This window comes from Muscardinus avellanarius, assembly GCF_963383645.1.
Source record: "Muscardinus avellanarius genome assembly, chromosome: 2".
Classification (NCBI taxonomy): Eukaryota; Metazoa; Chordata; class Mammalia; order Rodentia; family Gliridae; genus Muscardinus; species Muscardinus avellanarius.
In genome coordinates this window covers 169,810,574-169,835,167 of record NC_137787.1, presented here as the reverse complement: position 1 = coordinate 169,835,167, position 24,594 = coordinate 169,810,574, and the positions used below count along the sequence as shown (strand labels likewise).

Genomic DNA, 24,594 nt, shown 5'->3' with positions numbered 1-24,594 from the left:
AGCCTTGGCAATTTAGAAAGCCCTGTTTCAAAATAAAAAGTTAAAAGGGCTCATGATGTAGCTCAAAGGTAGAACCCTTACTGGGTTCAATTCCAAGTACCACAAAGAAAGAAAGAAAGAGGAGGGTTCTAAGGTTCTGAGCAATATTATAACAATCCTATTCTTTTTGTAAGAAGTAAGCAAACAATGGCAGGCTCAGTGGCACATGCCTGTCATCTCAGTACTTGGGAGGCTGAGACAAGAGGATCAAGGATCCCATGTTGAAGACCAGCTCATGGTAACTTATAAGTAAAAAATAAAATAGGTGTGGGAGTATAGCTCATAGGTAGAATGCCCCTGGGTCTAATCCTCAGGAAAACACACACACACACACACACACACACACACACACACACACACACACACTAAATAACAGTAAAGCTACAGAAGGTTAAAAGATTCCTACTACTAAGCCGGGGGTGGTGGTGCATGCGTGTAATCCCAGCATTTGGGAGGCTGAGACCAGAGGATCACGGTTTGCGGACAGCCTCAGCTACTTAGTGAGGCCCTCTGCAACTTAGTGAGCCCCGGTTTCAAAATAAAGAATAAAAAATAGGGGGTGTAGCTAGGAGGTCGAATGCCCCTGGGTTCCATCCCTAGACCCGCAAAAAAAAAAAAAAAGATTCCTACTCATCTCTCTTAGGCCCCAAATTAACATAGAAAAATAACAAACTTTAGAAATTACTTTTAGAAAGCCAGGCATGGTGGTGCACACTTGTAATCCCAGCAGCATTCAGGAGGCTGAGGACAAAGGATCATGGTTCGTGGACAAACTCAGCTACTTAGTGAGGCACTCTGCAACTTAGTGAGACTCTCTTTCAAAATAAAGAATTAAAAATAGGGCTGGGGGTATAGCTCAGAGGTTGAATGCCCCTGGTTTCCATCCCCAGACCTGCAAAAAAAAAAAAAAAAAGAAGAAGAAATTACTTTTAGATAAGTACCAATGAAAATATAAAAGTAGGTTCTGAAGGCAAATAGAATACCCTTTTGGATTTTTTTTGGATTTTTTGCTTTCACATTTGACTTGCAGATTTTTTTTCCCCATGATTATTTGTTCACAATATAAAAATACTTTTTTTGTTTGTGTAGTACTGGGGATAGAATCCAGGGGCCTTCTACCTTCGGGCTACATTTTCAGACCTATTTTATATTTTGTTTGGAAACAAAGGGTCTCACTAAGACACTGAGAGCCTCACTAAGTAGATGAGGCCAGCTTCGAACCTCGAACCTGCACGATCCTCCTGTCTCAGCCTCCCAAGTACTGGGATTACATTACAAGCCTGCGCCACCACAGAATCTTTTCTGAGTAAGACAAGCGTGGTGGTGCACACTTGTAATCCCAGTACTTGGGAGGCTGAGGCAGGAGGATCCAGGTTCGCGGCCAGCCTCAGCTACTTAGAGAGGCCCTTGACAACTTAGTGAGACCCTGTTTCAAAACAAAGAATAAAAATAAAAAATAAGGCTGGTGTGTAGCTCAGAGGTAGAATGCCCCTGGGTTCAATCCCCAGCACCACAGATACACAAAAAAAGAATCTTCTCTGAACAGAAAAGTCTTAAGATCTTTCAGTGTAAAAAGTTTAGACGCCCATATCATATCAACTTGGTACTTCCTGTCAATAATTTTTCTACAGTAATTCCAAAAGGACTTAGTTGGGATGGATACATAAACTCATTTACAACAGCTTAAGTGGAAAAAAAAAAAAAGCAGTATCTTTCACTACAAGTTAACGAAACTGAGGTGGAGCTACTGTTCAGATTTCTAGATTAGCCAAGGTCAGCTAGACAATGGGATGGTGGAATGGGGAAAATCGTAAGTAAGCAATTCTTCTATGGCCACACACCACAATCAATGTTCTGAAAAGACTACTGTATTTTGGTGGCTCAACCTACTGATTTCTCATTTAGCCTACAAATGTCAGTATGTAGTAAGGCCCCTGCCTCCTCCATTGCCATTGGTTCTGACAGCATACCAATGATGCCAGCCATGACGGAGATTCCTAGTACACTGTACTACCCCGGCTCCCCTTCCTCTACTCACTCCTTCAACACCTGCGAGATGTATAGAATTCTCATGTGTGCCCAAACACACACACAAAAACTACAGATAACACCCCTGAGTTTAGACTCCTACACAGATAACCCATCAACCTGTCTTAAACTCACTATGCTGAAAACTAAGCACACCATCTCTGCTGGCTCGGTACTGCATACAAATCCCAAGACTCCCTTTTCTGCCTTCCCTCCCATCTCTCATTCAGATTCATTTTTCTCAATGCCTAGAAAAATAAAATGACCACCTAATATTATAATGAATATTCCTATTAAATGCAGACACTATTCTATGCAATTTACATGATTAATTCACCAATCTTCATAGCAATTGCGTAAGGGAGATGGTATTATTTCTATTTTATACCAAGGGAAGTATCTTGTCTATGATAATTGGGAAATTCAGTATAAAAACTACGCAGTGTTCTTGTCTTTATACTACATCATTTCCTTCTGAAATCTATATATGTCCATCATTCTCCTGGGGATGTAAGGTATATATGACAGACAATGCCCACATTCTTGTGAGACTTGTATTCCAGTAAATAAGCAGAATAAGAAAAGGAAGAAAGAGCTTGTTATAGATTATTTAAAAGGGACAGACAGCCGGGCGTGGTGGCGCACGCTTGTAATCCCTGCGCTTGGGAGGCGGAGACAGGAGGATCGCGCAGGTTCGTAGTCAGCCTCGCTGGCTTAAGAGACCCTGTTTCCAAATAAATAGAAAATATAAAATAGGTCTGAGAGTGTAGCTCGGAGGTAGATGGGCTTCCAGGAACCCAAGTACCACCAAAAAAAAAAAAAAAAAAAGGCCAGATAGACAATAAGATTTTATGACAGAGAAGAAGGCAGGTAGATCTACTTTACAGTGATGCTGAAAGGCAGCTTCCTTGTAAAATGGTATTTAAGGTGAAGCCTAAAAGATGACAAGACACCAAGTCTACAAAGAGGAGGCACAGCACCCAGAGGGCAAGTGAGTCGTGAGAAATCACAGAGATGGCGCTATGGCGGAAGGCCTACCCCCAGAATCGATGTGTTGATGCCCTAATCTCCAAGATGACTGTGTCTGGGGTAGATCTTAAGGAAGGGACTTTGATCTCACATGACTTAAAGCTTCCCTGTCTTCTTCCTCTCCCCATCTCCACATGCGCACAGAGGTAAGGCCACGTAAGGATGCAGCTTGAAGGTAACCACCTACAAGCCAGGAAGAGGGCTTGCTGGAAACCAACCTTATGGCACCTTCATCTTGGAGTCTAGCTTCCAGATTTGAGAGAAAATAACTTTCTGTTATTTAAGCCACTCAGTGGTGTTTCATTATGGCAGCCCAAGAAGACTAACACCAATAAAAAAATAAAATAAAAAAATAAAAAACTACCTGTTTTGTAGAAACCAACAGCAGTGAAAACAATAATAGATCAAAAACATTTTTTTTTGGTACCCGAGATTGAACTCAGAGGCATCTATCTCCAAGCTACACTTCATCCTTTTTTATTTTTTTACTCTGAAACAGGGTTTCACTAGGTCACTGAGAGTCTTGCTGAGTTGCTGAGGCTGGCCTAGAAATTGCGATTTTCCCAAGTACTGAGATTATTGGCATGTGGCACCAGCTAACTTTTCTTTCTTTCTTTTTTTTTGTGGTACTGGGTATGGACCCCAGGGGCCTTCTACCTCTGAGCTTGACCCCCAGCCCCATTTTATTCTTTATTTTGAAACAGGGTCTCAGTAAGTTGCAGAGCGCCTCACTATGTAGTTGAGACTGGCCTTGAACCTTCAATCCTCCTGTCTCAGCCTCCCAAGTACTGGGATTACAAGCGTGCACCACCACACCCAGCTCCATGCCCACCTTTCAATGTCTGTAAGCCCACAGATGGTACGTAAACCTCAAATTAGATAATCAGAAGACTAGTCCCTGGTACAGAGATTTGAGATGGTGAATAAATGGACTTAAAAATATATAGTGTGGATTTTCTCCCAGTGATTGAAGGCACTAATGCAGTTATTCAAGGCTAATACAGCACATCTCAAAATACACAAAACAATCCCACACAACTAAAAATTGAACTCTTCCCAAAATTATGGCCAATGAATATGTTTTGTTTACTCTGTGACTATAGAAAAAAACTAAGATTTAGCCTGTTTCTGTAGTTCTTATGCCACCAAGGGTAGTTCTAATGTAATCCTGGTGAATAAATATGTCTTGTTCCTATATGCGAGGATAATTTGGAGTACGTACAAATGAATCAGGCACTAACTGTAGGCCTAAGAATCAGAGAAAGGGAGACATGGTACCATATTTCATCAAACTATGGCACTATGAAAAGAGGCATCACCTTACGTATCACTGAAACAGAAATAACACCAAGTAAATCATGACATCAACTGTAAGACACAGACTAATTTCAGAGTTGCTAAAATGTAAAAAATATATATCTTAAATAAATAAAAAGGAGTATGAAAATAAATAGATAAAATTCAAATAGCTGGAGAAGTCACAAAGAGGGTTCCCAAATGGATTAATACAAATCCAGGTCTGATAATAAGGAAAGTTTTATACAGCTGGTCATATTATTTTTTGTGGTACCCAGGATTAAATCCAGGGGCATTTTTTTTTTTACCTCTGAACTACACTTCCATCCCTATTTTTTATTTTATATATATTTTTTGAGGGTCTGGGGATGGAACCCAGAGGCATTCGACCTCCAAGCCATACCCTTGCCCTAGTTTTTATTCTATATTTTGAGACAGGGTCTCACTAAGCTGTAGAGGGCCTCACTAAGTAGCTGAGGCTGTCTGCAAACCATGATCCTCCAGTCTCAACCTACCGAATGCTGGGATTACAAGCATGCGCCACCACAACGAGCTTATTCTTTCTTTATTTATTTTTTATTTGGTGGTACTGGGGTTCCTGGAAACCCTTCTACCTCTGGGTTATACTCCCAGACCTATTTTATATTTTTTTTTTATTTGGAAACAGGGTCTCTTAAGCCAGCGAGGCTGGCTTCAAATCTGTGCGATCCTCCTTTCTCCGCCTCCCACACCCGGCTATTCTTCATTTTTGAAAGAGACTCTCACTAAGTTGCAGAGGTCCTCACTAAGTAGCTAAGGCTTGCCACAAACCTGCGATCCTCCTGTCTCAGTCTCCCAAGTACTGGGAATAGAAGTGCACACCACCACACCCAGTGTACCAGCATACCCGGTGCAGCTGGTCAGATTTAACCTGACTCTGGAAAAACAAGTAGAAAATGGAAGTGCAGAGCATGAGGAAAGAAATACTTTCAGAAAGAGGGAACTGCAGGCAATAATGAAAAGCAGCAATAAAATAAGAGTTACTAGAGATAAATACAGAAATACACCATTAAAAAGTTAGAATTACCAGGGTGAGGGAATCTTCTTGAATGAATCTGGGCTAAAGAGGCTGAAATTGAAGCAGAGACTTGAGGAATAATTCCCAAACACTTTTTTTTTCTGACCCAATATGTTTTAGGGCTATAATATATATATTAAAAATATGGCTCCCTCTATCAGTGACTCTCGACTACAGGGATGAGAAAGGAAAAGAGATGGATTCTTTTGGGAATTTGTTTGGAAAAGCTCCGAGGAAAATGCTAACTTCACCTCTACCCCATGTTGAGGATCACTGTACTAGGGAAATTCGAAAAAAAGTTTGTGTAGCTGATTGATTCAGGTTATATTTCAGGAAAGGTAATTCAGTAAAATTATATAAAAGTAAATGATGGTTACAATAAAGGCTGAGAACCTACATAAGAAGCTGATCTTCCAAATAAGAAATTAAACAAATTTGTATTTGACTATAGTGGGGAAAATACATGGTGGGACTATAACAATAAACAGGAAAAATATGAAAAAGGTAAAGACACAAATAATAAGATCAAACATGGACAGTACACTCTAAGGCATTGGTGAGCCAATCAGGTGAGGTCTAGCAGGCATCCAAGACAATAAAGTATGAACAAGCTAAAATGTACAACATCATTCAAAAAAAGAGAAAGCCATAATTTGAATTAAGCTCAAAACAGGAGGCAAAAGAAGGTTTCACAAACATCAATATTTTAAACGAAAATAATTAAAGCATTTAATTGCTGCTTTCACACCTTACAGTAATTTTATGTTGATCCTCATCACTAATTTTTTTGTTTTGTTTTGTTTCTGCCATGCTGGGGATGGAACCCAGGGCCCAGGGGCATTCTATCTCTGAGCTAAATTTCAGCCCTATTTTCTAGTATTTATTTTGAAACAGGGTCTCACTGAGTTGCAGAGGGCCTCATTAAGTAGCTGAGGCCGTCTGTGAACTGTGGTCCTCCTGTCTCAGCCTCCCGAATGCTGGGATTACAAGTGTGAACCACCATGCTCAGCTGTCATCGCTAATTTTAAGGCCATAAATTTACAATCCAAACATGCTTAGAATTATAAAAATAGATACAAAGAACCAAAGCGTTTTATTAATTTCCAACCTGCCACTTATATGTGTGTATATGTATAAGCTTAATAAGAAACAATAATCCACATCTTTTAAAGCAACACCTGAGAACCAAGAAGGTATAATGTAATTAAAAGAATTAATGCTTAAATTCCTAAATGATTTTATTATAAACATTCAGTTAACTAATTTGATTGAAGAATAATTGTAGTTATGTCACAGTATCAAACTATTGTCCCCTTAATTTTTAAAAATATTTTAAACCAGCATTTTGTTTGTTTGTTTGTTTGTTTGTTTATTTATTTATTTATTTATTTATTTATTTATTTATTTATTTATTTATGGTACTGGGGGTGGAACCCAGAGGCTTTTCTACCTCCGGGCTATACTCCCAGATCTATTTTATACTTTATTTGGAAACAGGGTCTGAAGAGCCTCACTAAGTAGCTGAGGCTAGCTTCGAACCTGTGTGATCCTCCTGTCTCAGCCTCCCAAGTGCTGGATTACAAGCGTGCGCCACCATGCCCAGATAAAATCAGCATTTTAATATTAGGTCATGTTTAAAATATTTTCGAAGCATAAAGGTAATGTCATCCTATGCATAAAAAGTATGGATGCAAGACAAACATGGAATAAGAAAGAAAATCTGGAGTATCTAAATTTCTAGGCCAGGCATGGTGGCACACGCTTGTAATCCCAGTATTTGGGAGGCTGAGACCAGAGGATCTCAGTTCATAGCCAGCCTCAGCTACTTAGCGAAGCCCCATGCAACTCAGTGAGACCCGGTTTCAAAATAAAGAATAAAAAATAGGGCTGGGGTTGTAGCTTGGAGGTAGAATGCCCCTGCGTTCCATCCCCAGGACCGCTAAATAAATAAATAAATGAATTAATTAATTAATTATTTTTCTGTTGTTAGCACTTAAATGTGCTATTAACATACCAAATCGCTTTAATTAAGTTCTATATTCCCCCACCCCCAGTACTAGGGAATGAACCTAGGGGCACTCTACCACTGAGCTCCATCTCCCGCCCTTTTTATTTTTGTTTTGATACAGGCTCTCTCAAGTTGCCCAGGCTGTCCTCAAACTTGTGATCCCGCTGTCTCCGCCTTCCAAGTACTGGGATTACAGGCGTGTGCCACTGCACCCAGCTAAATTTTATTCATTTTGACTACAATGCTTACTGTCAAACTTCTTCAAGAATGGTACACTGATGTTTGGAAGACAGTAAAAGAAAAGAATAGGAGGAGGGAATGAGGGGAAGCATTAAGATGAAAAAAGAAGAAAGAGGGGAAGAGAAGCCACCAATGAGAACCAGCTAACAGTGTAAAGATGGCGAAGACACCGCCCCAGCACAGATGCAGCGAGCAGAGAGAAGGATGTAGGTTTGGGCTGACAGCCGGGCAGGACAGAGACTCTTGCAGTTCACACAGGCTGTCTAGCTGTGCAGGAATTTTTCTCTAAATACACGGAAGTCAAAGAAATCTGATAGCAACCACCTGTTACCCAAAGTAAACAGCACACAATCTATACTCTGTCCAAAAGATCAGATGAGCTGAGAAGACAGATATCACAGCAACATATTGATAGCTTGTCAAAACATTTCTTGTTCTGCTGTTATGTAACTGCTTTTGCATAAGCAAATTCTACAGGGAAAAAGGTCATGCAGTGTTCTAGAACTACAAGTTGTACAGAAACACTATAAATGTGCACATAGCAAGAAAAATTTAAAAAAATGTAAAATACCTCAGTCTGACCTTCATGGGCACTGGTCTCATGAGTAACTCGAATAGCCTGTAATAAAAACACAAAGTATTTATAGGAGCGGGCAACTACATCCAACACTTTAGATAAAAGCAACATCAGATCTAAATTTAACACCTAGTATATCTTAAAAAAAACAAATTAGAGAAATTTAGGAATAGTTTAGATATTTCAGAATGATATCGGAGTAATTAAAAAACTGCCGTACTTCGTACCTACAAGTCTCTCAAAGTTTGGGAAACGGAACATATGATTACTTATAATTTCCTCGGACTAAGTAGGGGGTGTTGAACATGTTTGTTAGAGCTATCACTTAACACCTTATTCACTTGAGCCTAGAATAAAGCGAGCATCTCACAGCTGGACTGAAGAAGCTTATCTGTTTCTCTAAGGCCCATGCTCCTCTGCAGCTCTGGCTGTAATTAATGCTCAATCATGCACTTTCAGTCGGCAATTTAGGAATGTGGAGCAAAAAGCATGCATTTATTAGAAGCTAGAGAATTTAGTTTCCTGAACTTAAAAAAATTAAATGCACTTCTAATACCCACCATTAGCAGAGATGCAGGAAAATGGGTATAATAATAAAAGTACAATCTTTATGAATGGCAATTTGGCAAAAAGTATCAAAGCCTTACAAACATGCAAACTCTTTGATCCAGCAATTTCTCTTCTAGGAGTCTATATATTTATGTATAGTTGGATATAATTATATATAGTCAAAGATTTTTTCAAAGATTTTTCCATAATGATGTAACATAGCATTTTTTTAAAGTAGTGAAAAAGAGGGAAAAACTATTAAATTACTAACAATATTTTTATTAGTTAAATAAGATACTATATAATGGAAAGCTATGCAGCCATTAAATGATAATGTCAAATATATACTTACTGGTATGTAATACGTTTGTGATAAATTAAGTGAAAAAAGCAAGTTATAAGACAGTATTACAGTATGATCAAATTTTTGTTTAAAAAATTGTGTATATACATATATACTCCCTATAAAGAGTATTAATGGTAGCTACCTCTCCTTGTTGAGATTACTGGTAACTTTCATGTTATTTTTATGTAAAATAAAGATATTTTATTAAATTTCCAGGTTTTTTTATTTTAGGCCAACAAAGGTATACTGAAGTGCAACATGATCAAATCAATGTATTTATTGGACACAATCTACATGACCCATTGTTCTAGTCAAACAATTTGTATATTCTATTTCTTCTGACTTTGGAGAATTTGAAATCTATTTAGTAACATAATGACTAGATTTAAGGTAAAAGGCCTTCAAAAGTAAACTGACTTTAACAAACAGTAAATTTTTTAAATATTATAAAACAGTTCTATGAAGTGATACAACTGTCTAAAACTGGATTACATGTCCTGGCTATTACACTGATAAATAATTAGAGTAGGGACTTTTAAGTTTTTGTTTTCTCTTTTCATCTTACTCCAAATTCTTAGTGAAAGGCAGAGTATATTGCCAGGCATGTACTTATGAGATGAAGAGAATGGCAAGGAATAGTCAATCATAAGATGTTTTATTAATTTGCACCCTACCTTTAATCGCTTATTCAAGCTCTGAACACAGAAAAGAAGGCAACTCATAAGATTTATGGATATTTCAGTTACTGAAAAGTGCAAAAGACCTTTCCTTAAAGAGTAAGATAAAAATCCATAATTTCGCAAAATTATGGTTTCAAGACAAAAACCCCAAACAGAATTTCCAATTCCACAGAACTGTCTGCATAGGAGATCAAGACAGAGAGAAGGTACCGACGTCATAGTTCTCCAGGTATCTGGCTCGTTCTTCGGGGCTCATTGACACAGATTCCTCCAGGAATTTTTTCAAGGTTGACCCAGATTCTGAAAATATCAATAAAATGGAAAAGGCTTGATATCACAAAGAGACTGATAAACAAAAATAATAAAAGTGTGCTATTCTCAGGTAAAATCCTTTTACTGGTATGTTAGGAATATAAAAATCTTGAGGTAAACGACAGGGTTCATTTGCTAAGCCCCTGTTTATGAATAATATAAAAGACTGGAAAAGATTAATGTATTTTCTAATAGTATTATAAACCACAGTGCCGGGCATGGTAGCACGTGCCTGTAATCCCATCAATTTAGGAGGTTGAGGCAGGAGGACAAGTTCCAGGCTAGCCTCAGCAATCCAGTGAGGCTCTGCCTCAAAATAAAAAATAAAAAGGGCTGGGGAGAGTAGCTCAGTGATAAAGCACTCCTGGGTTCATTCATTAGTATAAGAGAAAAACATTTTTAAATAAGTAAATTCCCACTTAAAAAAAAAAATAAGTGGAAGATGCTTTATTTTAGTTTAAAAACAAGAATTAGAGCACCCTCTACTGCTCAATGAGGTTAACATGCCCTTAGGGAGAAAAACAGCAGTAAGGAGAGGAAACTTATTTACCAAAGTGCATCTTGTCTTTATTGTTTGCGATGGCATGGATCAGGCCAATGGTTCCACAGGCATTGCTTATGGTCTGCTTCATGAAATACACTGACGCTGTAACATCCTGTCCCTGAGATTTTATTTTTTCCTCCTCTTCTGTTCTGAATACTTCATACTATTCATACAAAAAGATACATATTCATAAAAAAGATCAAGTCTACATGTGAGAAACAACCCATTAAAATCAACTCAGAAAAGTTGGGTGTGGGCGCATGCTTATAATCCTGGCACTTGGGAGGCAGAGACAGCCATGGCCAGCCTCAGTTATTTAGTGAGGCCCTCCACAACTTAGTGAGACCCTGTTTCAAAATAAAATTTAAAAAATAGGGCAGGGGGTGTAGCTCAGAGATCTAATGCCCTTGGGTTCCATCCCCAGACCCCCCAAAAAAGAATAAGGCCAGGTGTGGTGGAGCAAACTTGTAATCCCAGCATTTGGGAGGCTGAGATAGGAGGACCGGGATTCAAGGACAGCCTCGGCTACTTAATGAGGCCCTTTGCAACTCAGTGAGACTCTGTTTCAAAATAAAGAATAAAAATAGGGATGGGGGTATAGCTCAGAGGTAGAATGTTCCTGGGTTTTATACCCAGTACCACAAACAAAACAAAACAAAACAAAAACAACTTAGTTCGTAAAGGAAAAAATACAAATGATGAAACTTATTTTAAAATAAGAAAAAGTCAGGCGTGGTGGCACACGCTTGTAATCCCAGCATTTGGGAGGCTGAGACCGGAGGATCGCAGTTCGCGGACAGCCTCAGCTACTTCGTGAGGCCCTCTGCAACTCAGTGAGACCCTGTTTCAAAATAAAGAATAAAAAATTGGGCAGGGGGTGTAGCTCGGAGGTCAAATGCGTCTGGGTTCCATCCCCAAACCCACAAAAAAATAAAATAAAATAAAATAAGAAAAAGATTAAAGTAAAATAATTAGTTTATCAACTACCAGACTGACAGAGTGAAAAGAAAAATAAAGATAGCCAGGGGTGGTTGCATGCAAAAAGGACCCACAAAACTGTAGGAGGCATCAAAAAGTGGTGAATACGCGCCGGGCGTGGTGGCGCATGCTGCAATCCCCGTGCTTGGGAGGCGGAGACAGGAGGATCGCGCAGGTTTGAAGCCAGCCTCTCTGGCTTAAGAGACCCTGTTTCCAAATAATATATATATAATAGGTCTGGGAGTGTAGTCCATAGGTAGAAGGGTTTCCAGGAACCCCAGTACCAAAAAAAAAAAAAAAGTGGTAAATACACATATTCTCGATGAGCATAAAAGCCTATATACACAAGTAAAGTACACTCTCTCATACAAGTATTTATATTTATATAATTTAGAAATTTTGTAAATTATATAAGTAGATTTACATAAATGCTTCAGAATCGGGAAGGGGGTGCTTGTTTTGTATTGGGGATTGAACCCAGAGGTGGTACTCCTCTAAGCTACACTCCAGCCCCTTTTTTGTTTGTTTTGAAACAGGGTCTCCATCGTTGCTGGGGGCCTTGCTCAATTGTTGAGGCCTTCCTCTAATCTTTGATCTTCCTTTCTCAGCTTCCCAAGTACTGGAAAAACAGGCATGTGCCACCATGCCCAACTCAGAATTATATTTTTGCTAGTAATAAGGAAATAGTTTTGTAAGTTCTGATGATTCACTAAATGAAGAACTCCTATTTTCTTTTTTTTACTGATCTGGGGATGAAACCCAGAGGCATTTGACCTCTGAGCTACACCCCCTGCCCTATTTTTTATTCTATATTTTGAAACCGGGTCTCACTAAGTTGCAGAAGGCCTCACTAAGTAGCAGAATCTGTCCGCGAACCGCGATCCTCCAGGTCTCAGCCTCCTGAATGCTGGGATTACAAGCGTGCGCCACCACGCCTGGCGAAGAACTCCTATTGATAAAGATAATATGCTTTTTTAATAGCAATGGCTCACTAAACAGAAGATACCAAATCTAATTTACTCTTTATTGGTAAGAATCACTTGTTTGAAAAATTACCAATTTGGACAATAAACTAATTTTGAACTTACATCACATCAGCCAAGAATAACTAAGCTTAAGCAACTGATTTGTTTGTTTTTATATTGATGTTTACAATTGGGGTCCTGGGACATTATCCCTTGGATAATTTTAGTAATCGAAAAAGATGAAAATAACACTGGACTAAGAAAGAGTAAACAGGTTTTGTCTTAAGTCTTCTGTAAATTTCAAAATAACCTCAGCCTCACCATTACAACGTAAAGAGTTTAGTCTAATATTGAAATATTGCTAAGAAATTCCTAATACTAGATTCCTATACCATGACAAATAACAAATACAAAGAAATACTATGACTTTTACTAAATTTATTTTGTCGAATTCTTATACCAGAAAGAGAAAATTGTCAATGTTATTTCTCTTTATCTAAGACTAATTCCTTTATGACACAAAGAAAATGATCTAGAAATTTCTACTGAACAAAGGTTAACTCTTAGGTGTCTGAGAGATTTGGCTCCATTTATTTCTGATGATGGGATTACTTGTGCGTGTATATGCCAAATCATCAACACCTCATTTTCCCCACATTTCCCCAATTTTTACATCTTTATTTTTTTTATAACTGAGGTCATTGTATTGTTTCTAAGTTTAAAATTAAGAATTAGAAAACAGCACCGGACATGATGGTGCACACTTGTAATCCCAGCATTCGGAGACGGACCGGAGGACTGTGGTTCACAGACAGCCTCAGCTACTTAGTGAAGCCCTTTGCAACTCAGTGAGATCCTATTTCAAAAAAAAGAATAAAAAATAGGGCTGGGGTGTAACTCAGAGGTAAAATACCCCTGGGTTCCAACCCCAGAACTGCAAATAAATAAATAAATATTAGAAAATACAGAATGAAAGCTATTTAAAAATGCATTTAAAGCCAGATGTGGCAGCACAAGCCCATAATCCCAGTACTTGAGAGGCTAAAACAGGAAGATCACAGGTTCAAGGACAACCTCAGCAATTTAGCCAGACCCTCTGCAACTTAATAAGACTCTGTTTCAAAACAAAGGAAAATAAAATAGGGCTTGGGGTGTAGCTCAAAGGTAGAACGACCCTGTGTTCAATCCCTAGTACCGTAATACATAAGTAAATAAATAAATAAGCGGGCACTTAAAAGTTTTCTTTTTCCTTTTTTGCGGGTTTGGGAATGGAACCCAGGGGCTTCGACCCCTAAGCTACACCCCTGCCCTATTTTTTATTATTTATTTTGAAACAGAGTCTCACTAAGTTGTGGAGGGCCTCACCAAGTAGCTTAGGCTGTTGCCGAATGACGATCCTCCAGTCTGAGCCTCCCAAAAGCTGGGATTACAAGTGTGGGCCACCATACCGGTCTCCACGTACAAGTTTTAATTCCACTATATACATACCTACACACAGAAATATGACATCATTCTAGAAAGACTAAAATATGTAGACATGAATTTCAATACAGAAATCCAAGAATAGCTATTTAAAATCCCCAACACATCCAAAATTGGCCAACCTTACTAATACCCAATCAAAGTTTATTTTGAAAGTGAAGTAACCCATGTCAGAAATTTCTCCTATCTCCTTAAAAGAGCAATCTTTTATAAAATGTTGAAGAAGCTTCATATAGTTTACATATTAAAGATTTAAATATTCTTTATTCATAGTTTTTTTTTTGGGGGGGGCGGGTCTGGGAATGGAATCCATGGGCGAATCGACCTCTGAGCTACACCCCCTGCCCTATTTTTTATTCTTTATTTTGAAACTGGGTCTCACTGAGTTGCAGAGGGCCTCACTAAGTAGCTGAGGCTGTCCCTGAACCTCAATCCTCTGGTCTCAGCCTCCCGAATGCTGGGATGACAAGCGTGCGCCACCACGCCCAGCTTACTCATATACATTTAACACAGATTTGAGGATATACTAATGCTTAAAATTTCTAGAGTATACACATCAAAATGTGATTAAATGTCACATCAGAACACAGCTGAGCTGTGTAATCCCAGCTCCTCAGGAAACTGAGTCGGGAGGATCACAAGATAGAGGCCAGCCTGAACGACTTAGGAAGGCCCTGTCTCAAAAACTGAAGAAGGGCTGGATGTAGCCCAGTCCTTGAGTGCTTGCCCTGAGCTTAACTCCCAGCACTGCAGAAAAAAAAAAAAAAAAAATCTCCTCACTGCTCTGATTGCTTGATTTCAGGAAGTATGTGTATGATTTGTTCTTAAAGATTGCATTTTTAATTCATCAATAGAAAAATACCTTATCATAAACCTAGCATATTACTTAAATAATTACCTTTTCTGTAATAGGGAAGAGAAGTAACACTGCACAGACTGGTCTTGGTACCATGCTAAGGAGTTCAGGATCCATTCCATATACATCAACAAACTGCCAGTTAGGGTGCAGACCTAATTGTTTGAGAAACTGATAAAAGAAAAAAAAATTAAATTAAATTTTAACTAGTAAAAGAAAAACCAGGATACTGCAAACAATACAATAATCAACAAATACATACTATGTTTTAATACATAATAGAAAGTATAAGACAAATATTACAAATGTCTAGTAGAATGCAGTAAACCAGCATACATCAAACCATGCAGTTCACACCATAGATACATGCAATCTTTATTTGTCTATTACACCACAGTAAAAAGAGAATGCAGTGGAGCACGTTCTCCATGAATAGAGGGAAGAAATAACTTTCAAAAAACAAATATTTAAAATCCATAACATTAAATAAACTTCCTTCTTCCCAAATCTACTTTTGATATTGAACGTAAGCCAGGACTTCACCAAATGCATACAAGTTGAATTAACAATGTTTATCTTGTTTACCAGAAATAATGTCTGAAGTTTAAAGACAGCTAAAGCCAGGCATGGTGACACACCCCTGTAATTCCAGTACCTGGGAGGCTGAGACTGGAGGATTGCAGGTTTGAGAATAGCCTCAGCAATGTAGCAAGACTGAGCAATCTAGCAAGACCCTATTTCAAAACATAGGAAATAAAAAGAACTGAGCATTTAGCTCAGAAGTAGAATGCCAGTGGCTTCAAACACCAGTACCACAAAAAAAAGAAAAAAAATGCTTAAAGTTAGAAGCAAGCAACTTGCCTCTAATACACAATGAAACCCACTTAATTTAATGCCTCTCTTGTATCTGAATAACAATTAACAATGCAACAGATTAGTGTCTTTTAATGTCTAATGAAATCATATTTTTAAAATATGGCCGGGCGTGGTGGCGCACACTTGTAATCCCCGCGCTTGGGAGGCAGAGACAGGAGGATAGTGCAGGTTTGAAGCCAGCCGCGGGTGCTGGCTTAGGAGACCCTATTTCCAAATTTTAAAAAATGTAAAGATAGGTCTGGGAGTGTAGCCTGGAGGTAGAAGGGCTTCCAGGAACCCCAGTACCACCAATAAAATAAAATAAAAATATGATAACATTTTTAAAATATTATTTCATTAGACAATAAAATGCCAGACCTTAATTTATCATATAAAGAAAAAGAAAAACTAATGAGAATGATATGTATTTCATAGTATTCTTTTTTTTCTTCTTTTTTGTGGTTCTGGGGACAGAACCCAGGGGCATCTACTTCTGAGCCTTTTTTTCCCTTCACCTTTTTTTTCTTCTGGTACTGGGAATTGAACCCAAAGGCATTCTACCTTCAAACTACACCCCCAGCCCTATTTTTTATTCTTTATTTTGAAATAGGGTCTCACTGGGTTGCAAAGGGCTTCAATGAGTAGCTGAGGCTGTCCGTGAACCATGATCCTCCTATTTCAGCTTCCCAAATACTGGGATTACAAGCGTGCACCACCACGCCCGGGTATAAATTCTTAATAAATGCCTTTACTGAAAGAAGTTGATTTTTAGAAATATGCCATCACAAAAGTAGTTTCCAATTAGAAAAAAAGGAAGAAACAAAAGTCATTTCAAAATGTGCAATTATATCTTTACTTCACAATCATTATGGTACCTACTTGTCTGTATGTGTGTGTATGTGTATACTGGGGATTGAACCTTGAGGTGCTCTACCTCTGAGCTACACCCCCAGCCCCATTTTATTTTTTGTTTTGAAACCACCTCAGCCGGGCATGGTGGCGCACGCTTGTAATCCCCGTACTTGGGAAGCTGAGACAGGCGGATGACAGGTTCGAAGCCAGCCTCAGCTACTTAGTGAAGCTCTCAGCAACTTAGTGAGAATAGGGGCAGGTTCAGAGAAGCCCTAAATCACGGTGATCCCTGACTGCAGGTATTTTTAGTTATATCAAGGAATAACACATGTTCAACTACCAGATGGTAATAGGGTAAGATCAAGATCCAGTAAGTCTCAGGATCCCATCAGTTTGAGAAATAAGAAAATGTGGAGATGGATATTATTATTGGGTTTTATTAAATCTCCAAATCCTAAATTGGTTAATTAAATGTCTAATTTTCTAGTCTCTGTTCTCCTTAAAAAATTTGAGAATAAAAAAATAATCATAAGAATTTTGGTTAAAATTAGCCACTTCTTAGATACTTGCCATTCCTCCACTAAAAGGACATTAAATCTTTGGTAAATTTTTAAAAAATTGAACCATGTCGCTGGGCATGGTGGTACACACTTGTAATCCCCGCGCTTGGGAGGCAGAGACAGAGGATCGCGCAGGTTCGAAGCCAGCCTTGCTGGCTTAAAAGACCCTGTTTCCATATAAAAATATAAAATAGGTCTGGGAGTGTAGCCCGAAGGTAGAAGGGTTTCCAGGAACCCAGTACCACAAAAAAAAAAAAAAAAAGAAAAAATTGAACCATGCCAAAGCAAGCCAGACATGGTATATAATCCTATACGAAATAACACCTTGTCTCTGTTCATGTCACTTCAGAAAGACCTCCTGTTCCTATCCAGCCTTTAGGTTTCTATCACAATACCTTGTTCATTTTTCATTGTATTTTTACCAACTGCTAATGATTTGTTTGCTTATTTGTTTAGTTTCTTTGTTCCCAATGAACTGAAAAGCAGAAAACCATGGAAATTTTAATCACCAAGGGATAATCAGTTCCTGTTCAGAAAATTGGTAGTATAAAGATATCCTCAAAATAGAATTTAATTAACATAAATTAATAAATGCACTTGGTAGTTTATCAACATCACCTAGGAGCCGGGTGTGGTGGCACACATTTGTAATCCTAGCATTTGGGAAGCTGAGATGGGAGGATCGCAGTTCCAGGAAAGCCTCAGCTACTTAGTGAGGCCCTCTGCAACTCAGTGAGACCCTGTTTCCAAATAAAGAATAAAAAATAGGACTGGGGATGTATCTCGGAGGTAGAATACCCCTGGGTTCCATCCCCATTACCATCAAAAAAAAAAAAAAAAAAAAAAAAAAAAGATCACCTAGGAACCAGGCTCAACAGTAGCTGAATCACAGTTATATAAACTCATATTTCATTAAAACAACATCATTCAGGAACAATTTTGTTTTTTAGTGTATTGATATGGCTAATTACACTGACTTTTCAATGATAAACCGGTATTGTAATAAGCTGTTCTTGGTCATGATATATTATCCTTTTCTTTTGCTGCATTGTATCTAATACTTTGTTGAATACTTTTATATCCATATTCATGAGGGAGATTTGTCCATAGTTTTCACTATGGCTTAGCTAGTTTTGGTGTCAAGATAATGCTGGCTGGCCGGGTGTGGTGATGCATGCTTGTAATCCCATATTTGGGAGGCTGAGACAGGAGGATCGCAGTTCACAGACAGCCTCAGTTACTATTTATTGAAGCCCTTTTCAACTAGTGAGACCCTCTTTCAAAATAAAGAATAAAAAATAGGGCTGGGGGTGGAGCTCAAAGGGAGAATGTCCCTAGGTTCCATCCCCAGCACCACACACACAAAAAGAAAACACCCATAATGCTGGCCATAAAGTGAATTTGAAAATATCTCCCTTCTTTTATGGTTTTATAGAATTTTTTTTGGTTAATTGTCATTTCGAGAGATGCACATAAATCATGGGAGAAAATGATTCATAATAAAAATCTCAACAAACTAGGAAAAAATAAGAACTTCCATAACCTGATAAAAAGCATCTACCAAATACAGCTAACATATTTTATACGGGTGTGTGTAGTACTGGAGATGGAACCCAAGCTTGCTCTCCCACTAAGCACATATCCACAACCCTTTTTATTTCTTTTAATTTTGAAACTAGTCTCACTATGTTGTCGAGGATGGCCTTGACTCTCTTGTCTCAGCCTCCCAAGTACTGGGATTACAGGCCTGAACCACCTTGCCTGGCTACAGCTAGCATATTTAATAGTGAAAGATCAAAACTGGACGTAGTGGCGCACACTTGTAATCCCAGCATTTGGGAGGCTGAGACTGGAGGATCAAGGTTCTCAGTCAGTCTCAGCTACTTAGTGAGGCCCTTTGCAACTCAGTGAGACCCTGTTTCAAAATAAAGAATAAAAAATAGGACTAAGCGCCAGGCGTGGTGGCGTATGCTTGTAATCCCCGCGCTTGGGAGGCAGAGACAGGAGGATCGCCCTGGTTCGAAGCCAGCGGCGCGCACTGGCTTAGGAGACCCTGTTTCCAAATAAAAATATAAAATAGGTCTGGGAATGTAGCCCCAAGGTAGAAGGGCTTCCAGGAACCCCAATATCATAAAAAAAAAGTAAAAAATAGGACTAAGCATGTAGCTTGGAAATAGAATGCCCCTGGGTTCCAATCCCAGTACTGCAAAAAAAAAAAAAAAAAAAGAGAGAGAGAAAAAAGAAAGATTAAGTGTTCTACTAAGATCAGGATCAAGACAAAGATACCTCTCTCTCCATCCTATCCAACTTTATATTTGAGGTCCTATTCTGTGCAAAGGGACAAAAAAAAAAGGCATATAAAAAAATAAAAAGTCCACTCACAAAAAATATATTATATAAAATATTCCAAAGCATCTACAAAAGACGGGGGAGGGAACATTAAAACTAATAAGTGAATTTACCAAGGCAGTAGGATAAAAAGATATATATATATATATACATATATATACACATACATATATATATCACATTTCTATATATAACAATGAAGACAAAACTGAAATTTTAAAACAGTACCATTAACATCACCAAACATCATTAATTATATAGATGTAAATCTAACAAAATATGTCCAAAAGCTACATACTAAAACTACGAAACACTAAGAAAAAAAATCAAAGACCTAAGTAAATGGGTACATGAAGTTCTTTTACGGATTACAAGACTCAATATTGTTAAGATATTAATTTTCTCCAAAATATACCTATAGATTTGACACACTCACAATCCAAATCCTATCAAGGCCTTTTGTAGAAACTGACAAGTTGATTCTAAGATTTATATGGAAAGGCAAAGCAATTAGTGTAGCCTAACAATTTTGGTGGTACTGGGGTTCCTGGAAACCCTTCTACTCCCGGGCTACACTACCACACCTATTTTTTTTTAATACTTTTTTTTTTTAAAAAACAGGGTCTCTTAAGCCAGCACGGCTGGCTTCAGACCTGCACGATCCTCCTGTCTCTGCCTCCAAGTGTGGGGATTACAAGCGTGCGCCACCACACCTGCCATAGCCTAACAATTTTGAAAAAGAATAAATTTGGACTTATACAATTTGACTTGAAGACATTGTAAATCAAAACAGTGTGGTACTGGTAAAAGAAGAGACACATAAATCAATGGAATGGTCCAGATATATGGTAAATTGGTTTTTCACAAAGATGTAAAATAGTTTTGGAGAAGGTCTGAAAAAAATTGCACTAAACCAGAAATTGCAATTAGAGATTTCTTCAGTCTTTAAGATTTTTCTCTTGACAACAGAACAAAATGTGTTAGGGGGAAAATGAACAACAAATTTCAAAGGGGATAAAACAAAATTAACATTGAAAAGGTAGCGTAAGAATAATATAGCCAGGTGTGGTAGCACATGCCTGTAATCCCAAAACTTGGGAGGCTGAAATAGGAGCTAAAACAGTAAGATCACAGGTTCATCACCAGCATCAGCAACTTAGTGAGACCGTTTCAAAATTTTAAAAATAGCCGGGGGTGGTGGCACATGCTTGTAATCCCAGCATTTGGGAGGCTGAGACCAGAGGATCGCAGTTCATGGACAGCCTCAGCTACTTAGTGAGGCCTTCCGTAACCTAGTGAGACCCTGTTTCAAAATAAAGAATAATAGGGCAGGGCGTGTAGCTTGGAGGTCGAATGCCCCTGGGTTCCATTCCCAGACCCACAAAAAAATAAAGAAAGAAAAAATAAAACAGGGCTAGGGGTGTAGCTCAGAGATAGAATGCCCCTGGTTCAATCCACCAGTATCAAAAATAATAACAGAATAATAAATGATAATAATATAAAAGATACACGCTAGATTTTATGCTTTGTACATTTTTAGGTTATTAAGGACAAGAAAGCTAAGCATGGTGACACACTCTTGTTATCCCAATACTTGGGAGGATGAGACAGGAGGATTACAGGTTCAAGGATAGCCTCAACAAATCATGAGATTCACATCAACCTAGCAAGACCCTGTTTCAAAACAGAAATAAAATGGGGCTGGGTATTGCTCAGAGGTAAAATGTCCCTGGGTTCAACCCCCAGTACCACAAAAAAAAAAAAAAAAAAGAGAAAAAGAAAAAGACAAGAGATAGATTGTAACAGTCATTTCAAAAGAATAAACCTAAATAAGAAAATAAAGGAGTTGCATATATTACAGTAAAACTTACTTGCTTTATGCATAGAATTTGCTGCAAACTGAAAACCAAAATCCAATTTTTTTTTTTTTTGTTGTTGTTATGTATTGAATCCAGGGGCAGTATACTTTTGAGCTACACCCCTAGACTTATTTTATTTTTTATTTTAAAACTGGGTCATGCAAAGCCGGGTGTGGCGGCACATGCTTATAAAACTCAGGTACACTGCGTGTCTGTGTCTGTGTGTGTGTGTGTGTGTGTGTAACTCAGGTACACTGCCCGTGTGTGTGTGTGTGTGTGTGTGTGTGTGTGTGTGTGTGTGTGTGCATGTGCTTGCGCATGCATATAGCCTGAAGGTAGAATGCCCCTGGGTTCAATCCCCAGTACCGCAAAAAATTTAAAAAATCAGGGTCATGCTGGGCGTGGTGGCGCACACTTGTAATCCCTGCGCTTGGGAGGCTGAGACAGGAGGATCGCACGGGTTCGAAGCCAGACTCAACTACTTAGTGAGGCTTTCAGCAACTTAGTGAGACCCTGTTTACAAATAAAATATAAAAAAGGTCTGGGAGTATAACCCGGAGGTAGAAAGCCTCTGGGTTCCACCCCCAGTACCACCAAAGTAAATAAATAAATAAATAAATAAAAACAGGGTCATGCTGAATTTGCTAAATTGCTAAAGACCTTACTAACTGCTGAGACTGACCTCGAACCTGTAACCTTCCTGTCTCAGCCTACCAAGTACTGGTTTACAGAAGTGCATCAAAAACCAATTTTTAAAGAGCACTATAAATCTTTATTCCTTGGTGATAAAAAGAAAAATTGAGGGAAAAAGGAGAGTTTATCATAGGATAAATTAAGAGGGCAGTAAAAAGTAAACCAGGGGCCCAAGCATGATTGTGCACCCTTGTAATCCCAGCATTCGGGAGGCAAAGACTGAAGGATCGCGGTTCCTGGACAGCCTCAGCTACTTAGCGAAACCCTCTGCAACTCAGTGAGACTGTTTCAAAAAAAAAAAAAAAAAAAAGAAAAAGAAAAGAAAAACTAGGCCGGCCATGGTGGCGCACGCTTCTAATACTTGCATACGGGAGGCAGAGACCCGAATCTTGGTTTGCCGACAGCCTCAGCTACTTAGCAAGGCCCTCCCAAATCAGTGAGACCCTATTTCAAAAATAAAAAAAGAAGACTAAAAAATAGGGCTGGGGTGTAGCTCAGAGGCACAATGCCCCTGGGTTCCATCTCCAGTACTGCAAAATAAATAAATAAATAAATAAATAAATAGGGCTGGAAGTGTAGCTTGGAGGTAGAATGCCCCTGGGTTCCATCCCCAGTAGAGGAAAAAAAAAAAAAAAAAAAAGTAAACCAAACTAGTCGTTAAGAATGAAAAAACATAAGACAAAGCATATATGAGAAAATAAAAATTTCTACATTAGAGCACTTATTATTTTAATCTCTCATGGCCGAAAAAAGTTCCCTCTCCCCTACCCACCCGCAATCTCAAATTCCACAAACAAAATTTTAATAGTTGCTGGTGGCAAGCCTGGCATGGTGGCACACGCCTGTAATCCTTCTACTTGGGAGGATGAGACAGGAGGATTCCAGGTGAAAGGCTCTTAACAACTTAGTGAGATCCTACTTCAAAATAAAAAATAGAATAGGAAGCCAGGTGTGGTGGTGCACACTTGTAATCCTGGTACTTGGAAGGCAGAGACAGGAGGATCCAGGTTCACAGTCAGCCTCAGCTACTTAGTGAGGCCCTCCGCAACTTAGTGAGACCCTGTTTCAAAATAAAGAATAAAAACTCGGGCTGGAGGTGTAGCTTGGAGGTAGAATGCCTCTGGGTTCAATCCCCAGTACATAAATAAATAAATAAATAAATAAATAAATATATAGGGCAGAAGGTGTAGCTCGAAGGTAGACTGTCCCTGAGTTCAATCCTTAGTACTGAAAAAATAAAAAGAGTTGCTGGTGGCAAATAAGGGGGTGGGAACTACTAAACTGCCCTTTCTCTGGTATAAAATGCAAACAAAGTTCCAGTTTTAAAAACCTGGAAGAGAAAGGAGGCGTGGCGGGGAACAGAATGACCTGATGGGGCAAGAGAAGATGATTGGAAGATGATTTCACAGTGCAGGTGGTGGATGAAATTACAAGGGCTGGGTGGGCGAGTTTACAAAGCTTGGAGTCAGGGAAGTGTTGGCAAATTAGTCACCCAAAAGGTACCAGGGTAGGAAAATTATGGAATCGGCACTGGCTAAGCGGAGAGGGGAGAAGAATAGGAATACCAGCTGAGAGTCCCTCAAACCTCAGACCCGGAGGCCCCAGGAATCGTGATGGCCGGCTGGGGAGGGACCGGCGGAGGCAGCTAGAAGCATCTCCAGGAGCCAGGTGGCAGGGGGACGGCCTGAAGGGGCGGACCCGCCGGGAGCCGACCACGAGGGCCTCCGCGGAACCACGTCCCAGCATCCTTGGGCGCGTGGAAGTGCAGGCCAGCAGGGAGGCTGGCCGAGCGGGCAGAAAGGGCTCCGACATCGCGGGCACACACGCTTCACTCACCTGGTTGGTGACCTGAAACGAAACAGACAGCGCGATTTCAGGACAACCGACGCGGCCTGGCCGCAGCAACCCAACTCCCTCCGCCCTGCCCGCGGCCCCGAGCTCGGCCCCCATCGCCCCAGTCACCTCGGGATTGGCCTCCAGCGGCAGCCAGCGCTGACCCTCCATGGCCGCTCCGCCCGGCCCCTCTCCAGCTCTGACAGCCGCCGCCGCCGCCGCCGCCGCCGCCGCTTCCGCCCCCGCGCGCCCGGCCTGGGCGCGTCCATCCTCCGCCCCGCAGGAGGGGTGCGCAGGAAGGAGACAGGCGGGGACCCCCAGCCCCCGCGCCATCCCTCAGAAGCCACCACTCCAGTCTAAGAGTGCTGGAGAATAGAGAGCCCAAAAGTTAAAACAGGAGCCATATGCTACGTGGAGGGGAAAACAGAAGCTCGATCGACCGCGCGCTCCCCTCGCACTTGGACTCTTCCTACCCGTTCCCAGCGTTCGCTTTCTGCGCATGCGCCACGTGCAGATCGGGGACCGCGTGTTCGCCGGCGCCTCCCATTCCCGAGGTGGGAACCCGAGGCGCTAGGGGGCGGGCCGCCGAGTCCTCTTCTGCCTGGGC

At 39.8% G+C, this 24,594-nt stretch overlaps 1 protein-coding gene across 1 annotated transcript in view; it reads right to left on the bottom strand.

Moving 5' to 3' along the window:
* UCHL3 (ubiquitin C-terminal hydrolase L3) overlaps positions 1-24,158 on the bottom strand; it is a gene marked incomplete at both ends in the record, with an annotated part of 59,085 nt that extends 34,927 nt beyond the window's left edge. The window contains 6 exons of the mRNA XM_080689565.1: positions 8,269-8,316; positions 10,064-10,149; positions 10,712-10,868; positions 15,029-15,157; positions 23,991-24,002; positions 24,117-24,158. Coding sequence (XP_080545691.1) covers positions 8,269-8,316; positions 10,064-10,149; positions 10,712-10,868; positions 15,029-15,157; positions 23,991-24,002; positions 24,117-24,158 — 474 coding nt within the window. The remainder of the gene's footprint in view (positions 1-8,268; positions 8,317-10,063; positions 10,150-10,711; positions 10,869-15,028; positions 15,158-23,990; positions 24,003-24,116) is intronic.
* Positions 24,159-24,594: the final 436 nt, after the last annotated feature.